This window comes from Chenopodium quinoa, unplaced genomic scaffold (genome assembly GCF_001683475.1).
Source record: "Chenopodium quinoa cultivar QQ74 unplaced genomic scaffold, ASM168347v1, whole genome shotgun sequence".
NCBI classification, from domain to species: Eukaryota; Viridiplantae; Streptophyta; class Magnoliopsida; order Caryophyllales; family Amaranthaceae; genus Chenopodium; species Chenopodium quinoa.
This window is the reverse complement of record NW_018743252.1, coordinates 655,639-676,791: the sequence shown is the minus strand read 5'-3', so window position 1 is coordinate 676,791 and position 21,153 is coordinate 655,639. Positions and strand designations below refer to the sequence as shown.

Here is a 21,153-nt window from a genome sequence, read left to right as displayed (position 1 = left end):
GGAATGTCCCTAATGCCGCTAGATAACTGGTTAACTTCTGAACTTCCCTAACAGTTCAGGGTGACTTCATGTCAATGACTGCCCTGTATCTGCTCTAGGTTTGCCTCTATCCCACTTTGATCAATCAAGAATTCGAGAAACTTCCCAAACTCAACACCAATGACACACTACTTGGGATTGGGTATGACCTTGTGCCGCCCTTATGTGGTGAAGGTTTCTCAGAGGTTAGCGAGGTGATCCGTCTGTAGCTTGGATTTGACTATCATATCATCAATTTACAGCTCTACATTTCTTTCGATTTTATTAATGAAGACCGTATTAATCATTCGTTACAAAGTAGCAGGCACATTCTTCAAACCAAACAACACCACAGTATAACAGAATAACCCCTGATTAGTGACGAATGTCGTCTTCTCTTGATCTTTCTTCCACTGGGGTATCTGATGAAAGCCTGAGTAGGCATCCATAAAACTCATCAGGGCATGTCCGGCTTTAGAGTTGACCAGATTGTCGATCTTTGGAAATAAATAACTGTCATTCGGACATGCCCTATTTAGATCAATATAATCAACACACATGCGCCATGTCCCATTCGGCTTTCTCACAAGAATTACATTCGCAACCCAATCTGGGAAGTGGCATTGCCGAATGAACCTAGCGTCTAACATCTTCTTAACCTCGGCAGCTGCCGCCTGACTTTTCTCCTCGCCGTGATTTCTTTTCTTTTGCCTAACATGCTTCTTCTTTGGATCAACGGCGAGTTTGTGGACAACATGATCCGGGCTTATGCCAGGCATCTCTTTCTCTTCGAAGGCAAAGATATTTTTGAATTCCTTCAATAGATTATACAAGTCTACCCCCAACTTTGCAAAGGCAATCGTCCCCACCTTAACAGTTCGTTCCGGACGTGTGTCATCCAAAGCAATGTCAATGTGTTCGCCAGCCGGCAGGGGACAGAGTTCATCTGACCGTTCCCCGGTTAGTGATTGCTATTGCTTCTCTTTCATGAAAGTCACCAGTTGGTCAGCCTTTCTCTTCTTGCCGCATGTTGGTGGGGCAGACTCAGTTTCCTTGACATTTTCAAGGTCTATTGGCTCCTCGTCCTGGCCAACTGCCGTGGGCTTGACGTTTGAGAGGTAGCACTCTAGAGCCGTGTTCTGATCTCCATTCAAGGAGCCAACAGTACCATCATCTTTCTCAAATTTCAGCAGCATGAGGAATAGGATAATGATGGCCTTGGATTCGTTTAGAGTCAGACGGCCTATTATGAGGTTGTAGGAGGTCAAATCTTTTACGACCAAGAACTGGACGACCATATTGCACCCTTGTCCCCACTCCCCCAGCTGGATGAGTAGATCTATCCGGCCGAGTGGGTGCACAACTCCACCCCCAAAACCAACCAAGGGGTGAGTGACCTTGTGCATGCTACCTAGCTTGTACTTCAGCTTGGACAGACAATGCCAGCTAATAATTTTATACCAACTGCCTATATCAATAAGAATCTGACCAACCTTTTGGTTGTCCACCTTACATTCAATGACGATGGGGTCGTCATGCAGCCGACAGACTTTGCCCCAGTCCTTTTCAGAGATGATGACCTCAAGAAAGGTATAGGCAGACGTCTGGCCTTCATCGACCGATCTGACATCCATCTATCTGACATGGTTATTGGGGCCTCTGATAGTTGGGCCCCCCACATGCAAAGCCGCCTGCAATGGTGCAGATCATGTCCGAATGTGAGCAGTCTGTCCTGTAAGATGAGGCTAGCCGGCTGACTTGTTTAGACACGCCTGGTTATCGCCCCATTCCCTGTTATCTTTGGAACAGACGCATCTGGTGTTGAGGGATCCATCAGCCGTAAATACTTCGACCTCTAGATCTGACTTTGTATAATGGTCCGAATGGACCTCAGCTGACGGATGCTTTTCCTCAAGAGGCGGTACGGTCTCTTGAGAAACCATCTTAGACGTACTCTCCCTAAAAATGGCGCTAAATGTTTTGGGTTTTTTGCGAGATGTCCTGCGGGAGAGTTACTTCACCTAGACTAGTTTCTCTTTGACTGTACCTGCAAACAAACAGAAGCTCCGAGGGTTTAGAGTTCTGCCTCTAACGATCAAGTTAGAAACGGTTGAAGTAAAGTAAAAGTACGGAAAATAAAGTAGATCTTCTCGGATCTTGAGATCAGGTGTTTTCTCTGATGAGTGAGAATTGATTGTGATGTAATAAATGAACATGTCCCCAAAATGGGGTAAATGTCCCTATTTATAGGTATTAGGAATCAGCACCCCTTTTCTAGGTTATCAACCTAGGCAAATGGGCTGCGCTGTTTTTACGGCGTACCAGGATTTGAGCCTTTTGAAGGCCGCCTTTTCCCTGTTGATTGGGAATGCCACGTGTCAACTAGTGGTTGGTCCTTTTTGGAACTCTCTTGGGGTGATACGTATCCCCTTCTAATTGGGCCACGTGGCCTAGGTATTTACCCAAATCACAAAGCACAGTTGCAGATACTACAACTAAAGCCGAGTACTTAGCAGCGTCAGAAGCAGCTAAGGAAGTAGTTTGGATTCAAAAGTTCATTGTTGAAGTTGGTGTTGTGCCCTCAATCGAGAGACTGATAGACCTATATTGTGACAATAGTGGGGCTATTGCTCAGGCAAAGGAGCCAAGGCAACATCAGAAGGTCAAACATGTCAAGCGGCGGGTTCACCTCATAAGGGAATGGATTGGCGGAGGTGAACTCAAGGTTTTCAAAGTTGGTACGGATGATAACATAGCCGATCCACTTACTAAACCTTTGCCTCAAGTGAAACACAACAAGCACGTTGAGGCAATGAGAATTAGGCACATTGGAGATTGGCTCTAATTTCCCACTTTATGTGTTTTAATTAAGTTTTGGGCATCTTGATGTAAAACACTATGATAACCATTCATATATGGAGTAATTTTATTGTTCTACAAAATTATCATTATTCCATGTCTAAAATTGTGGCTTAGAATTAAACAATGAGTCCATTCGATTAGAAGACATTCAAAATAGGTTATCAAGACAATGTCTTGGATAAAGAAACACCTATTAAGTGAACATTGAATGTCATATCGAAATTATCCCTAATCAAGGTCATTTAAAGGTTGGACGACTAATGACAGCGCAAGATTAGTGTGTAGTATGATTTATAACACCGTTTCTTGTGTTACAAGGACAAGAATGTCATAAATCATTTGCACAAGTATTAGTTTGGAACTATACTGGATCGACTTACGAGAATACTTTAAGAGATTTAAAATCGTCATAAGTATTTTTCTCATTATTGTTATCGGTACCTCTTTCCTCAACCATGAGTATTGTAAGTTTGCTATTAAGAGAACTAGCTTGTTTTGATGTTAGTCAAACGTCTGCTGTAAAAGGGGATTATAAAGACGACGCTCGTGCAACTAGGTCTCTTAGTAAGAGACCTAGTCTTTGTTGTTTACAAGGCCTCTCGAAGAGTTAGACTGTGAAAATGACTGGCCGTGCTCAGATGGATTTTAGAAATAATCTGTACTTGACAGTCGAACTCAGAATTTCGAGAAACACTTCTAGACGTAATAAGGATGACGATAAATCTTACCTTATAGTTCATGAAAAGACATTAAGCGACATAGGGAAAAGGGCAGTACACATATTGCACACTTGTCCGGAAGGATAAGTGGGAGATTAAAGGAATGGTGTCCTTTGAACAAGTGTATTATTCCGATAGAAGGTTTAGAATGGAGTTAATTATTCAGTGAAGTCAAGTGATCGGAAAGTCGAGCTAGAAGCCATCTCCGATCAGTGAGATTAATTATATTAATCTCACAACTTTCCTTTGACTAAACCAAACAAGTCACACCCAAGCGTGCAACCAAACTAAATCGACAAATTAAGCTGAAGGACTTGATACGCCAAACAAGAGGATAAGCACTCTGACGTCGGATTCCGGGCTTAGAGTGTTGAAGTCGAACGTCGAACCTCGAGTTAAATTCTAGGAATTAACGAGACGTACAAATAAGTCAAACAACAATAATGCGTAGCCCTAGCCTCGTATTGACCTACCCATACCTTACCTTGGGAATAAATTGCAAGAGTTGAACACTATAAAAGGCATCTCCATTGTGAAAACCTTATTAATAGATCCTCTTGTAAGTAGCGTTAATATTACCCTAGCCGGTAATATTGACCAAAGTTTGGGCACGTGGGTGGACCGCGTTGGAGGGGTCGCAATTGAGGCTCTTTCTCCATTCGTGAGTTCGTGTTCGTGCTAAGTGGAAAACACACATCAAGGGTATGATCGTCTTTTCCTTCTTCTTCTCTCTCTCTCTCTCTCTCTCTCTCTCTCTCTCTCTCTCTCTTTATTATTATGTGTTTATCGCTTAATTAATTATATACATGTTTTAGTTTTGGTCGCTTTAATTTAGGCATGGATCTTTGGGGAGGTTTTGTTTCCGCGCGGTGTTGGACATCGTAAAACCCAACACAGCTTTTGCTGATTCGTACTTTGTGTTTGTGTTTGGCTTTCCTTTGGATTGGCCCTACTATGACCCATTTATATGGTGAGTAGAGGGGTTGAAATAAAGATAAAGTGACAGGTACTTGAAGCATGAAGAACTTGAATGGATTGAGTGTAGAGAGTTACTTGTTATGCTTTCTTAGTTTTATTTATTGAATTGTTGGTTATTATTCATGGACTAACATTGTTATGCTTTATTTTGAGATGGTTTTTGAAGGGGCATAATTAAATTGGTTCCAACTTGTGGATGTTTTATTTTACTCATATTTTGAGGTTGTTAACTCAAGTTTTATTTTGAAAAGTTGGTTTTTAGTTTTAGACTTCCGCTGTTTGACTTTGAAAATAGCCTTAGCCGTTATCACGGTGGCGGTAATATTTTGTTTATTTCTTAAAATGAGTTTTATTTATAGTAAAAAGAGTATTTTAAAAAGGAGGAAATTTCTAGGGTATTACAAAAAATACCAGTAAGCAAAGGTAGTCAGCAGCGCAGCCAGAAGGCCAGAGAAAGCAGCTAGAAAAGAGATGACTTCAGATGGCACAAAATGAAGTACCTTTTTCTTTTGACATCAGACTACTAGGCCCTTATTCAACCAACGGAAGCATGCAATATGAAAAGCATAGATAACAAAGAAAGCAAGTAGAAAGGCTAAAAGTAAATGCAAAAACAACAAATCAAAAGTAGGAAGGAGCCTCCGCATAAGGAGCTCAAGTTTGTGCCAGACACCCCCGACACTAGGTAAAAACCGAAATATAAATCCCATAATCATAAAAGAGTTGTCACAGCTAAAGAAGAAGAAAATTAATAACAAACAGCAAGAGCACACACAACCCTAAAGCCTCAAGAAAACATATACCCACTGGCAGCCATGCACCCCAATGGAAAAAGAAGCAAAAAGCTAACAATACTAGCTTACTATAGAGTAAGGGGAGGGATACTTTGATGAACCATTGAAAGAAGAGGGAGATGCCCGCCAAAACCTTTATTGGTTGGCAGGGAAAGCCTCCACCCCAATGGCAGTAGCAATGTCAGGAGACTCAGCTAGAACCTTGTTGAGAACGGCATGGGCTACCCATGCAGCCACGCGAGGGTGATCAGCAGGATTAACATAAGCATCCTGATTCCCTACTCGATCAACCCTGACTTAGAATTGCTCAAACTTCTCCTGCTGTTCCTCGCCTGTGCCAAAAACGCGATTAGCACTCCTATGCGCAGCTTCCCTGTTGGGTTTTACGGTGCGCGAGCACTATGCGCAACCCAAAACCCACCCCAGATCATATGCATAATTAATACAACTAACTAACAAACATTCAATTAATAAAGCGATAAACACTTAAAGAGGGAGAGAGAGAGGAGGGAATAGACATTCATACCTTTGAAGCGAGAGCCTCAAATGCAACTCCTCCAACAAAGTCCACCCACGCGCCCGAAAACTTGGTCGATATTATTAGCAAGGATAATATCAACACTACTAATAAGAAAATCTCTTAAGGTTTTCTCAATGGGGATGCCTTTGTAGAGTTCAACTCTTGCAATGCAAATCCCAAGGCAAGCTTGGTATATATATGAGAGAGTGCATATCAGCGCATAGCACGTATTAACAAACGAAGTGTATAAGAGGGCAGAAGCGTAATTTATCAAGCATTAGAAAACTTGAATATTCCACTTGACTGTGCTAGTGGTACATTTAATACTCCGAAAATGTACCACTGAAACCACATTGGTACATTTAATCAAAGTGGTACGTACGTTTTGTACTTTAAATTGTACCACTAGAAAACCAGTGCTATCCTATACACTTTCTAAGCACATAGGTGCTATACGCCAATACTTTTCCGTATGAGAAACATCTCCATCCCCTTGATATTTCATCAATGTGGGACTTTGCAAAGTTGAGAAATAGATGCATTTAATTTAATTCTAAAATAAATTAGAATGCTTAAAACAAATAATCAAAGAAGTAGCAAGCAAGTGGGAGGCCAAAACCAAAAGAGTGCAAAAGCTTTATTAAAAGTGTGGTTTTTGGCTTTTTGCTAGTTCAATAAATGCATTTTTAAGAACACATAAAGCCCGCCCGCCCCTCCCCCCCCCCCCCCCCCCCCCAATGTACAATTGCATGTACATTGCAGATAATATTCCCTAATAGCAAACACTACATCAAAAAGCTAGAGCAAACAAAGTGGCAAATGAGCAAAATACAAGTTAGCCTGGAGAAGGGAGAGAGGAGCAGCAATCATCAATGGCAATGGCAAAATATCTAGGAGCACATAGTACTACATATATGAGCAAAAAGATCAGAGACCAGTAATCAGAGGAGAATAGTTTTCGGGGAAAAGGTTCCCATTAATTATCGCAATCTTTAGGGGTTAACCACAATTGCTCCTAAATCAATTGCCACCACTTTCGAAAATAACTTATTACAAAGATATATCTGTTTCAGGTAAATGGAAGAATGAAACCATGTAAAGGCAGGAGCACAGAGTGTTAATGATTACTTTTACTATATTGGTCACGGCAAAGGGTAAGGGAATTAAGTTTAAGGTTAATTTTACATCATAATTTTCTTCGATATGGTTCCTCAATAGCAAGAGTCTGAAGACAAACTACCAGGTGATTATCCACATGTATTGCCTTCACAACATATTTGATAACACGAAAAAAAAAATACCTAGTTCATACTTATCTATTAAGATGGGCTAAACGAAAATCATACCACTTTGAAAAGATCAAATAGTCGCTATGGTGATTTAATATACTTTCTAATAACTTAGGCCAGGATTTTCTGATTTTTCTCCATGAGGCCATGACTTTAACTTGTATCTGGGACATTTGTAGAGATTGGCTGCTGCATTGTCTGCGTATTGTCTGGTGTCCAACTTTGTTGTTGTGTCTGTATCGGTGCTCTACCCACATTCTGCACTTTTGCACGGCGCCTATCATACCTTGGACGAGACCTAGGTCTATTATTCTGCTGCCTCTCACTATAATCATATTGTGGCCTTCGGATAACCTTCCCATCAATAAAAAGATCCCCTGCAGATCAAAGCCAAACACTCTTCAGCTATAAACAGCTATAATGAAAAGAAAAAAAAATGCGACACAAGAATGTTTTGTGAGATCATCTCTTGCATTTATTACCCACCTCCGTAATCTTTATTTGGCACGTCAAGATAAGAATCAGGCAAGACCCAAAGGACGCCAGGTAGGGCTGTCACAAAAAGAACAAACCAAATGTTGATTACTTCAACCCAAACACTAACTATATAAATCTAGTCAAAATAATTGCAGTGGGTATGGAAGATGAGATAAATCAAACTCCGATCAAGATACCGCTGGCAAACTACTTAATATTAGGAGTATAGAACTCATAGATAAAAGCAATTTAACTTACTCACGATCCAATCCGAGCAAGAAAGAATTTACAAAACAAAAACACAACTAGAAATTTCCTCTGATTTGTCAAAGAAAAACACCAAAGACAACATTGAAGCTACCAAGGCTCTTTCATAAGCACATCCTGGAACTAGCAGCTCATATCTTGATCTCTTTCGTAACTAAGAATGAAGAAACACCAAACTTCTGAACAAAGTCGTGCTGTAGTTAAATGCTGTGTATGCGAAGAGGTTTCAAAACCTCACAACCTAACAGCCATCTTGTATAACGTAACGAATTACAGGAAACAAAATAAAAAGCTTGTTATTCAATTAAGAGATCATATCACAGAAATCAAGAAATGTACTACACATGCTACAAACAAGAATTCTACCCCATGAATTAGCAATCATATAAAACTAGACTTTGTACAATTATCTAATTATAAACATAATGTTTCAAAATTAAGCAGATTTAACCAGGACCAGAAATTAACATCATATAAAGCTTGCTACTTAATTGAGAAAGTTTATCATAGAAATCATGAAATGTACATTACAATTGTCTAATCATAATACAAAGCTTGCTACACAATTGAGACATTGCCTTGCAAAATTAAACATATTCAATCAACACATAAAATTAACATAGCTTAAACCCTAAACCCCCAAAAACCGAATTCGATTACCTTTAACCTTGTAAGATAGCTCCTCAGAAATCAAAGCACCAAACCCGGTATACGTCGTAGTCGAAACAGAGTAAATCTTTTTCTTCGCCTCCTCCTCACTGCTCCAAACCAAAAAAAAATAAACAAAAACACCATTAATCAAAACCATCAAAAACAGTAATTAAACCAAAAACCCAGAAAAATTAAGCAACCTGCCAACAACTTGAGCTAGGGTTTTAACATAAGAGTCAATCATTTCATCATTAGAAGGTTTAGGATCAGTAGGAAACTCCATTACAATCAACCAATGTTCATAATCGCAACCATCCAATAAGATGGTTTCTTTAGGGGGACGATTGGTCCAATTTGGAGACGGGTCATTGAGTGGCGAGTAGCCCGACCCGGTTGATTTGGGGCGAATTTGAATCGGAGCTGAATTGGGAGAAAGTAAGGGTTGCAAATGGGTTTGAAGGAAAGAGAGAGAAAATCGAGCGTTGGAAGAGAGAATTGAAGAAGGTGATGAAGAGTTGCGCAAATATGTTCGAGTCAAGAGAGTTGTAAGGGTTCGACGAGCGGTTGAATACGCCATTTTTAAGCAGGTTTCTATGTAGTTTGCTTGCTTGCTCTGTTGCGACTTTGTTATGACTTGAGTTTTTCTCAACTTTTGGTGCTACTTTGTTTCTCCGGGAGAAGATGGGGCTTTTTTCTTTTTGGATTTTTTCAATAACATAATATTAAAACAGACATATAAATGACACGTATCACTTATTGGTGCTATTTTTTCCTTTTAAAACTCTCTCTCCCTTTTTAGCAAAAAATACTAGGTTATTTTCGTGTGATGCACGATTAGATTGATGTAATTTATGTTTTGTTGCATTACATTGTATTTGAACATTAAAATTTAATATAAAAATAATTTACATTTAAAGAAGTAAAAAAAAAATTTGAAACCACGAACAAACATCAACAAGTTATGTATGTGAAACTATAATTTAATTAGGAGAGAAACTTGGTTAATTGAATTTTATATAGACACTTATGCGTTGAAGTTAAAGGTGTACATTAAAAATAAAAATAAAAAAGCCATTAATAATTGATGACACCACGCACAAAATTGGAGGGAAAATTTTTATTGTGAGAATGACGCGTAAGGTAGTTTAAGGGTTGATGATGTTAGCAATGTTTAGTTTTAGTAATAGTTAGTAGATTTTATTTTTGGTATATTTGACTATTTGTATATTAAAACTTTATTAATATTATTCCGAATCTTATATATTATCTTTATAATGATTGTATTCCTTTTTATATCGTGTTCTATTTACTTAAAATAGTTATAGAAGATTTTGAGACCTTTTAATTAAGGGAGTTATAATTTAGAAAGTTGAAATACGGTGGAGAGTATAAAATAACGAAGCCAAAAATACAATATTAACATTCAAATTACCATTATATATATAGTTGTACAGTAGTGGGGTTCAATGGTAAAAAAAAAAATAAAAAAAAATAAAATCTATTCATGGTGTTGATTTACCAACTTATAACTTTTTTCCTTCAAAAAATCTACTAACTATTACTAAAACAAGTCATACTTACATAGATCATTTTGGAATTTGGACATATGTCAGGCTAACATTAAAAAAAAATTCTGAGTACAATATATGATGTCAGCTTTAATTTTTTTTTTAATTATTCTACTTAGCTTATTTTTTGGAAGTATATTGTATAGTTTTTTTTTAACCTAAATTAATAAAACGTTCTACGACATCTACATTGTATAGTATTATTGGGAATAACATGCATCATTAATTTAATATAATGTTACTATTTTTAAATATTTTAACACAACTAATCAACAATAAATTTTTTTTCTCAATTGTAGTTTTAATAATTTTTACCTTATTATTTCATCTTTCTTATATGCATTACATTTTTGTTTATTCTATATGTTTGCTCATTTTATATTATATCACAATATATTATGGAAAAGAAGATTATTACTACCGTGCATCGCACGAGCTCTAATCTAGTTATCTAATAAAAAACATGTTGCAAAAAACTAATTAATAAAAGGTAAAATGTTGTAAAAGACTACCTCTGATCGACTTTTCCGCCATTGACCCACTATAAAACACCTCCAAAACCACCCGCTTTCATCCCCGAAACCAACGAAACCCGCTTGAAACTACCTCCACTAAGCTGAAACCACCCTCCAACCCCAAAAACACACAAAGAGGGTGGTTTCTAGGTTTTTTTTTTTTTTTTTTTTTTTTTTTTTGTGGTGGGTCAATGCCTGAATAATAGGTCAACATGGAAAATCCAGCTAGAGGTAGCCTTTTACAACATTTTTCCTTTTATTAGGTACTTTTTTACAACTTTTTAATTACGTAGTTCCTCACAAATTCTGGATTTTATTAGGTAGTTTCCTACAAAAAAAATTCTTTTTTTTTCTTTTTTGAAAACATAAGATACATGTTGAGATTAGAAACGTCTATTTACATCTTTAAAAAAAAAAAAAAAAAGCAACATCTTTTTACAAGATCATGCCCTAATCTATCTAAGACTAGGTGTAAGAAACATGAAAACTTGCTATCCAAATAATGATCGATATCCTGATAGGTCAAAGCAGAATAGTCTAGAGAGGCAACATAATATGTCAGCCACAATATTTTTTTTTTTTTAATCCTACACCACAAGCCTTCTCTCTCTCTCTCTCTCTTTCTCCCTCCTCTTTTATTCTTCTCAAAGTCAGCCCACGCATCACCCTAAACCCCTGCTCCACCCATTTTCTTTCTCCTCTTTGCCAAATTACTGCAAATTAAACCCAGAATTGTAGTAATTGGGTGTCGAATTGCTGTTTGCGGTGAATGGACGGTGAATTGGTGGTGAATTAAACTTGGCTGATGCAAATTAAAATTACCTCGAAGCTTGGACGATGCCGCATTGGTTTTGCAGATTGTTGATGAACTTGGCCAAGTACCGCATGAAATGTTTTAATGATAATCTGATGTATGTACTCAAGGAAAGGCAGGGTAGTCTTTCGATGGTTCTTTTTGTTAGAATATTTATTAAATATTCCATGTGACCTATGTGTCAAAGGTTTAATAATAAAAGAAATAAGTCTATAGTAATGTTATTAGATTTTAATAATAAATATGATACTGTGATGAATTGGTTTCTATTAATGAGATTAAAATCTGGGAGTATTATTATTCCCTCGTCCCTTGTCTATTAAAATATTATATGATATCTTTTATTAAGAAATATATATAATATTATTAGTATTCACTTGAAGAGACACCAACATTAAAATAAAGGTTGGTTATGAAGAGGCACATATATTATATATATATATATTATGGTTAAAAGAGGAAGTTATGGGCTGTTATTATTTTCATGAAAACTCATAACATTAGTTTCAAAAAAAATTACTAAGGCTAAAGGGAAGAAAAATCTCTAGAGATCGCTATCAAGATTCACAATGGAACAAGGTTAGTCTTTTGTCATAATCTTTGTGTTGAATTATGTGTAGTCTCGATACTTTGTATTTGATTTCATGAACGAAATCCGTAAATTTTCTCACATTTGGTATTAGAGCGGGTATAGACTATCATTATTCACGCATTAAGAATTTATTGTTTGGCCATATTACGCGCTTGCGTATTTTTATTTGTGTAGTTGCAAATATGTTTGACGTTTGCCTTTCTTAACCGTCAAAGTTTGGCGGCAAATATATACCTTTTGATGGCATGATTTGATCATTGTATGCATGATTTCTTATTTGTATTATATATATATTTTTAATCGAATTAATCAATCGGCATTGTGCATTAGTGCGTATAGTACTGGATTTGTATGGCCTATTTATTATTGATTTGATGTTGGCCGATTTTTGATTGAATGATTTAATTTAGTATAATTACTTAATGGCATGCATAATTGTTTCATTTCGGTAGTGCGCTTATAATTCAAGGTCTAATTAAGATGTTGTAACTTGTTAGTCACCAAAGTGGCCTAGTTATGTTTGTTAATATTTAGATTATGAATTATGAATTATAAATTAGATTTCAATTGATCATGATTAAAATGATGCTATAACTAGGTTAATTATTATTGATCATTTTTTTTTATTGAGTATATTCAAGGAGATCATCCAAAGATGGATCATTGAATATAGTCAATAATATGTAAAGTATTGGACATACCTTTATTTTTGTTAAGTAGTATGTTTATCCACAGATAACATACTTGTTTAGCAAATATATGTTATGTCAATTATTAAAGTATTTTTTTTTAGCATCAATGATATTCTGTATTTAAGTATAGCCCAAAGGTTACTTAGATGCATATCATAAACCATATATAGTTAGCTATATATATTAAAATCTGTATTATATTTTATCAAATCTCTAATAGGTGAGCATGTATTATTTTTTTTTTCCGCAGCTTCATCAAATTTATATTCATTTGCTAATCTGTTGTGAAATTCAATGGGCTGAATAATTATGATGATTGGTCTGAACAAATCTGGTTCACACTGGTTATTATGTCTTTGGACCTTGCAATTCAAATGGATGAGCAGCCCGCAACCATTACAGACTCTAGCTCCGATGCAGAAAAGTCTCTTTATGAGGCATGGGAGCGATCAAATCGGTTGTGTTTGAATCTCATGAGGATGACTATGGCTGAAAGTATCGAGCCATCTATGCCTAAGACAGAGAGTGCAAAGGAATTCTTGCATGTGATTAAGCAGTGTTCAAAATCTGATTTAGCTGATAAGTCAATGGTAGGAAGGCTAATGAGTGAGCTGACTACTAAGAAGTTTGACTGGTCTCAACCTATCCATGATCATGTGACTCACATGTCTAACTTGGCAACGAAGTTAAAGAGCATGGGAATGGATGTGAGTGAATCATTCTTGGTTCAATTCATCATTAACTCTCTACCTCTAGATCAATTTGGTCAGTTTCAGGTGAACTATAACACCATTAAGGATAAGTGGAACTTTCAAGAATTAAAGGCCATGTTAGTTCAAGAGGAAGGTAGATTAAAGAAGATGAAGGATCAAGCAATCCATCTCATGGGTCATGATGGTGCCAGCAGCAGCAAAGGAAAGCCTGGTAAAAAGGGAAAAAACAAGGATAAGACTTTTGTGAAAGGTCCACAAAGCCAAATCCGAAAAGACAAGAAGTGTTTCTTTTGCAAGAAATCGGGACAGTTCAAGAAAGAATGTCCTAAAAGGAAGGCTTGGTTTGAAAAGAAAGGTATACATTATAGCTTTGTTTCTTTTGAATCAAATCTTATAGAAGTGCCTAATAATACCTGGTGGTTAGATTCTGGTGCTACTACTCATGTGTCTCATATTAAACAGGGATTCAGTTCGATCTAGCCCATAAGAGGAGCTGAACAGTTCTTGTTCATGGGAAACAGGATGAAGGCACGGATAGAAGGAATAGGGACTTATAGATTGATCTTAAACACTGGATGTTATTTAGATCTTGAAAGATGTCTCTATGTACCTAATTGTGCTAGAAATTTAGTTTCTATTAGTAGATTGGACAACTTAGGTTTTCATGTTAAATTTGGAAATGGTGGATTTTCATTGTATCGACATAATTATTTATTTGGTAGTGGTACTTTGACTGATTCACTTTATAAGTTTGATCTTGATGATAAATTTTCTGAATCCTTGTTTAATGTTGAAAGTCAAGGCATTAAGCATAGTGCAACTAATGAGAGTTCTGCTTTATTGTGGCATCAAAGACTAGGTCACATTTCCAAAGAAAGGTTAATGAGGTTGGTAAAGAATGACATTTTACCTCAATTAGATTTTTGTGATCTAGATGTGTGTATTGATTGTATAAAAAGAAAACAAACTAAGCACATAGTAAAGAAACCTGCCATGAGAAGCACTCAGCTACTTGAGTTAATTCACACCGATATATGTGGTCCATTTGATGTTCCTTCATGGAATGGAGAAAAGTATTTCATCACTTTTATCGATGATTACTCACGATATGGTTATACATATTTACTGCGTGAAAAGTCTCAATCTGTGAATGTCCTAGAGGTGTTCATAGATGAAGTTGAAAGGCAGTTAGATAAAAAAATAAAAGTCGTGAGATCTGATAGAGGAGGTGAATATTATGGAAGATATAATGAAAGTGGACAGTGTCCAGGTCCATTTGCAAAGTTCCTCGAAAGTAAAGGCATTTGGGCACAATATACAACGCCTAGTACACCTCAACAAAATGGTGTTGCGGAGAGAAGTAATGGTACTTTATTGGGTATGGTTAGGAGCATGTTAAATAATTGTTCTTTACCCGATTCTTTGTGGTTATATGCATTAAATACTGCTACATATTTGCTTAACCGGGTTCCTAGTAAGGCAGTTCCTAAGACACCTTATGAACTATGGACGGGAAGGAAACCCAGTTTAAGACATATACGTGTTTGGGGTTGCCAAGCAGAAGTAAGGTTATATAATCCCAATGAAAAGAAACTCGATCCAAGGACAATTAGTGGGTATTTTATTGGCTATCCTGAAAAGTCAAAGGGATACATATTTTACTGCCCTAACCATAGTACCAGAATAGTTGAGGCTGGAAATGCTAGGCTCATTGAAAATGGTCAAACTAGTGGGAGTAAAGAATTACGAAAAGTGGACATTCAAGAAATTCAGGTTGAAGCTACTTCTCCTGACATGTCTTCTAAGGCTGTTGTACCAGTTGTTGCATCATATCCAATTGGCACAACTGAACAACATAATGATGTCCAAATCCCATAAGATGAAATTATGAATGATGAACCAGTCACAATTCAAGTAGAGAATTCTGAACCACATGAACCATTAAGGAGGTCCATTAGGGATAGGAGGCCTGCTATTTCAGATGATTATGTGGTTTATGCAATTGAAAGTGAATGTGACTTATAGCCTTACTAATGATCCTGCATCATTTAAAAGGGCTATGGAAAGTAGCAATTCCAATAAGTGGTTGATTGCCATGAAAGAAGAGATGAAATCTATGAACGATAACAATGTTTGGGACTTAGTAAAGTTACCGAAAGGATCCAAAACAATTGGATCGAAATGGGTTTTTAAGAGTAAAAGAGACTCCAAAGGCAACATTGAAAGATTTAAGGCCAAGCTTGTTGCTCGAGGTTTCACTCAAAAGGATGGCATTGACTACAAAGAGACCTTTTTCTCCCGTGTCAAAGAAAGATTCTTTAAGAATTGTTTTATCTTTGGTTGCTCATTATGATCTTGAGCTTCACCAAATGGATGTTAGAACCGCCTTTTTGAATGGTGAATTAGAGGAGGAAATATATATGAACCAACCAGAAGGTTTCTTGGCCACAGGAAAAGAGCACTGGTGCGTAAGCTGAGGAAGTCAATATATGGACTAAAACAAGCTTCCAGACAATGGTACCTAAAGTTCAATGGTACTATCACATCTTATGGTTTAGTAAAAGTCATTGTTGATAAATGTATCTACATTAAGTTCAGTGGGAGCAAATTTGTGATTTTAGTCTTATATGTTGATGACATATTACTTGCTGCAAATGACATGGGTATGTTGCATGAAACAAAGAAGTATCTCTCTAAGAACTTTGAAATGAAAGATATGGGTGAGGCATTATATGTGATTGGAATAGAAATACATCGAAATCGATTAAAAGGATGGCTTGGGATGTCTCAGAAAGCTTACATTGATAAGGTCTTAAAGAGATATAGAATGGAAAAATGCTCTGCAAGTGTTGTTCCAATACAAAAGGGAGACAAGTTCAGTAAAATGCAATGTCCTAAAAATGAATTGGAACGAAAGGAAATGGAAAGAATTCCATATGCATCAGTGGTTGGAACATTCAAACTTGTACTCGACCTGATATTAGCTTCGCAGTTGGAATGCTAGGTCGGTATCAAAGTAATCAAGGAATGGACCACTGGAAAGCTGCTAAGAAAGTTCTTAGGTATTTGCAAGGAACCAAGGAGTTCATGCTTACGTATAAAAAATCCGAACATCTAGAAGTTCTTGGATATTCAGATTCAGATTACGGTGGATGTGTTGATAGTAGGAAATCAACACTTGGCTACTTGTTCTTATTAGCTGAAGAAGCTGTATCTTGGAAGAGTGCCAAACAATCTATCCTTGCCACCTCCACCATGGAAGCTGAATTGGTAGCATGCTTTGAGGCTACGAATCATGCATTGTGGATGCGGAACTTTATCTCAGGACTTGGTATTGTTGATAGCATAGCGAGACCGTTGAGAATTTATTGTGATAATTCCGCAGCCGTCTTCTTCTAAAAGAATGACAGGTTTTCTAAAGTAACTAAACATATGGAAGTGAAATTCTTGTCTGTGAAAGAGGAAGTGCAGAAGCGTAAAGTGTGTATTGAACATATTGGAACAGACATGATGGTTGCAGATTTGTTAACTAAAGGACTATCACCCAAGATGTTCATTGGACATGTAGAACGTATGGGTGTCATAGATAAAGCCTTGCTATACTAGTAAGATTAGCTCTTTATGTAAAGCAATTATGGTTGTGTTTCTGCTTTATGTAATGGTGTTGTCATTATGGTATTTGTATACAGACATAGTTATTAGACGACATGTAACGGATATTGAGACTTATGATAGTTTATTATTGAGTTTGTATTGATTTGTGATACATGGAAGGGGTCATATCACGCAATGACTTGTGACCGCCATGATCCAATCAGTTCTGATTCAACTAAGGTTATTAAAATTTATTAGACTTATTTAATGTGCGCATTTACAGAAGTTATTAAACTATTAAGATGACACAAAGGCCAAGTTGGAGAATGTTAGAATATTTATTAAATATTCCATGTGGCCTATGTGTCAAAGGTTTAATAATAAAAGAAATAAGTCTATAGTAATGTTATTAGATTTTAATAATAATTGTGATACCGTGATGAATCGGTTTCTATTAATGAGATTAAAATCTGGGAGTATTATTATTCCCTCGTCCCTTGCCTATTAAAATATTATATGATATCTTTTATTAAGAAATATATATAATATTATTAGTATTCACTTGAAAAGACACCAACATTAAAATAAAGATTGGTTATGAAGAGGCACATATATTATATATATATTATGGTTAAAAGAGGAAGTTATGGGCTGTTATTATTTTCATGAAAACTCATAACATTAGTTTCAAAAAAATTACTAAGTTTATTATTCATCAAATAAACAATCAAAGCAAAAAGGCTAAAGGGAAGAAAAATCTCTAGAGATCGCTATCAAGATTCACAATGGAACAAGGTTAGTCTTTTGTCATAATCTTTGTGTTGAATTATGTGTAGTCTCGATCCTTTGTATTTGATTTCATGAACGAAATCCGTAAATTTTCTCACACTTATAGTTTGTTTCTTGATTTTAATTTTAGTAGATCTTTTCATGGCGAAATTAAAATTGCAAGCACTTGTAGGTTTCGTTGGATTTTAGTATCTTTTGCAGCGAAAAAAATATAGTTGATTGTTGCTGGTGGTTGTGCTGGGTGCGCGAGATGGTTGATTGTTGTGGTGGTTGGAATTGGTGGAATTGGTGGCTGCTTTACTGGTGGAATAGGTGGCTGTGCATTGTTGGGTACGAGAGGCTGCAAGGAGTAGGTGTTTGGCTGCGTGTGTTATTGGTGTTCCTTGGTTAGGGGATACTAGGTCGGCCAGGGGTTACTCGGTCAAGGGTTACTGGGTCAGGGGTTATTAGGTCGGTCAGGGGTTATTACTAGGTCGGTCAGAGGTTAGTCGCCTCAAGGGTTACTAGGTCGGTCACGGGTTACTTGCAGGCCCATTTCTGAAAATTTTGTGGTCTGTGGGCGAATCTAAAATTGGGGCCCAATTCAACTAATAATTATTTTTTCTTATAAGCGCGTATGCAAAAAAATTAATTATAACAACACTTTTTATTACTATTACGAGCAACTAAGCAATATCAAATATACATACAACAATTTTTTAATAAACACAATAAACTTTTATTTATTAGCCCAATATTTGTACAAAACATTTTCTTCAAATCATGCTATTGCAAATTTGCAATTGAAGATGCAGAAAAAGTAATCAAGGTAGTGGGAATAATATATACCTACAAAACAAAAAAAATATAAACCTACAAAAGGAAAAAAATTAATACAGAATATTATACTCAAACAATTTCAGTCTATAAAATACGGAGTAGCAAATAATTTATCATCATTATTAATCTAATAATCTTATTATTATTTAATTATATGGATGATTCTCCATACATAAATATGCATTTATTTAAAAGCTCCAGTGAGATACAAAGAAGGAAATTGTCTTTTTAAATTGATTTCTCTTGCTCTCCATTTTGCATTCATCTGGAGGATGTTTCTTTCAACAAGAAGAACTTGTTAGTGGCTCGTGTTATAGGAGATTGTATGGGGGATTTCCTTGATTTCAACAATTCGGACCCTCTAAGCTGGGGCGAGGTGATGCGAGTGAAGGTTTTGCTCGACCTTCATAAACCGTCACGTAGAGGAATAAGAATTGCTACAGGGCCTATGTCATCAAAGTGGGTAGGAGTAAAGTATGAGTGATTAACAGAATTCTGTTACTACTGTGGCAGAATTGACCATGTAGAACGTGATTGTTAGTTTTTTCAGTGAAGAAGATGCTTCCAAGGGTGATGTGGTGTGCAAATATTTGCCATTCTTGAGAGGTTTTCCAAGGAAAATGCTTAAAAATTTTGTTGCTGACCGAGAGAAGGAGAAAGCTCTGCTACGTAAACTGAATGGGAAAGAGGGGGTGGTCAGACCAAGCTATGAGGACCCAACTGCTGTCAAGTTAGGCCCTCTGACGGCTACTCGAAAACTGCAGTTTGGCTAACCGCTTCTACTGAAGGAGAGGGTGGACTCGAAGGAAGGGTAACACTAAAAACACAAGTGAAGAGAACTTGCTGTAAAAAGGGGTAATGTGGTGAATGAGAAGAGACGGGAAAAAGGTTTGGTGGGGTTGTATGTGAGGCTACCTGGGAACCCTGTAGCCGAAGGTGGAATGGAAAAGGAACAACCTGAAAGTAAACTCAACCATGAAGCTAGCACAATGCAGGGGAACGGTGTCTAGAAAATTTATTCAATGACTACTAAACCTTCTAGAACATGGAAGCGTTGATAGCTTGTAATTTTGTATGAATTTAGAGTGGTTTTGAGCCTTATAATTGTGAGAAATTAATGTCTTAGTTCACTAATTATTCTATTTTTATGCATTTCTTGTGTATCCTAAGCTTCATAGGGTTGCTAATGTTTTGGTGCATATTTAGGTATAAAGATGGCACTTTGAAGCTTTTGGATAAAGAAGAAAAGAAGTTGGAGGCAAGAAGAGGAAAAAAAAGGAGCTATGGAAGAATGAATCAATGAAGGAAAAATGAATGGAGCATGGAAAAGTGTCTAAGAGTTAAATAAGAGCATTTGGAAGGGTTTTGGAAGGATTTTTGCACTAAGGTCCAATTCAAATGACTATAAATTATTTTCTACTTAATATTTTGAAGTCATTCAAATTGGAGATTAAAGCTCATCTAAAGAGCTTTCCAACGACTAGTCACATGCCTTTTTTTCAATAAGAAATGAAGAAGTTATGGCCTTCCAAAACAAAGCTGTTTTCGTTAGAAACTGCTGCACGCCCGTGCCAAAAAGTGGCATGTCCGTACATATCCTTGCACGTCCGTGCCAAATTCTGCACGTCTATGCAAGGCAGGCAGTAGCTACTGCAATTATTTTAACAGGTTTGCACGTCCGTGCCGAACTGTAAACAAGTTGTTTCCTCATTTTCTCTGTCTTTCTACTTGGGGGTTATAGCTACTGCATTTATTTTAACAGGTTTGCACGTCCGTGGTGAACTGTAGATAAGCCGTTTCCTCATTTTCTCCATCCTTCAACTTGGGGGATATATAATACCCCTTTGGCTTCATTTGGAGGGAGGATCTTCTTCCCTTTTAGACTTCTTAGGCCCTTAGTTTCATAGAACTCTCTTAATTTAGCATTGATTCTCTCAAAACTCAATCATTGTAATAGTTTAATTGATGTTTTTTCTCTTAATTTCAACAATTCCTCAACTTTGAAGCTTCATTAGTAATCTCTTTGCTCTATCTCTTACTCTTTATTTTCTGTTTTTAATTGCTTTCCATTGTTAATTTTTTTATCTAATCTTGATTATTTGTTGTTGCATGTTCAATCTACTTTATTCTTACTACTTCTCTCAACATGTTAGATTAATGTTGAATTTAGATATTGTTGTTAGGATGTTGAACACCATGATTAGTGAGTAGTTTCTTAGCTAGGAGTTGGGTGAAGACCCAATCAAGCCATGGGTTAATTAATATTTGTGCTTGCATGTTCATTTTGGGTTGATCATTATTATTAAAGGATTGGTTAATTGCATGTGTAATTGGATGACCACTTATTGCTCATGTATTCACTTCTATGCTTGCATTGAAAGCTGAGGTCTAGTGGTGAGCCTTTTCTTGTATGATTAATGCTAAATTCCTCTTGATTAGTGTTCTTTGTTTCGATGATATTGTAGTCTTAGTTGCGATAATT

General features: G+C 36.5%; 1 protein-coding gene and 1 long non-coding RNA gene across 2 annotated transcripts; one reads left to right on the top strand and one right to left on the bottom strand.

Annotated features, from left to right (window-relative positions):
- Nucleotides 1-7,006: 7,006 nt before the first annotated feature.
- On the bottom strand, nt 7,007-9,327 carry LOC110734987 (multiple organellar RNA editing factor 3, mitochondrial). The gene is made up of 4 exons (XM_021915106.1): nt 8,776-9,327; nt 8,585-8,682; nt 7,667-7,732; nt 7,007-7,557 (listed from the first exon to the last, which is right to left on the bottom strand). The coding sequence occupies exons 1-4, from the start codon at nt 9,150-9,152 to the stop codon at nt 7,334-7,336; spliced, it is 765 nt and encodes a 254-aa protein (XP_021770798.1). The 5' UTR covers nt 9,153-9,327; the 3' UTR covers nt 7,007-7,333.
- An 8,388-nt stretch (nt 9,328-17,715) lies between these two features.
- LOC110734985 lies at nt 17,716-20,689 on the top strand. Its single transcript, XR_002513957.1, has 2 exons — nt 17,716-17,858; nt 19,878-20,689. It is a non-coding gene; the product is annotated as an uncharacterized LOC110734985 (long non-coding RNA).
- Nucleotides 20,690-21,153: the final 464 nt, after the last annotated feature.

What these genes read in the sequence shown, in the direction of transcription:
- LOC110734987 (XM_021915106.1), bottom strand. Translation starts at nt 9,152, where the DNA reads ATGGCGTATTCAACCGCTCGTCGAACCCTTACAACTCTCTTGACTCGA. An exon ending in CTAGCTCAAGTTGTTGGCAG is followed by an intron (nt 8,683 to 8,775) that starts GTTGCTTAATTT and finishes GGTTTGGAGCAG; the next exon opens with TGAGGAGGAGGCGAAGAAAA. An exon ending in GCCAAATAAAGATTACGGAG is followed by an intron (nt 7,558 to 7,666) that starts GTGGGTAATAAA and finishes TTTGATCTGCAG; the next exon opens with GGGATCTTTTTATTGATGGG.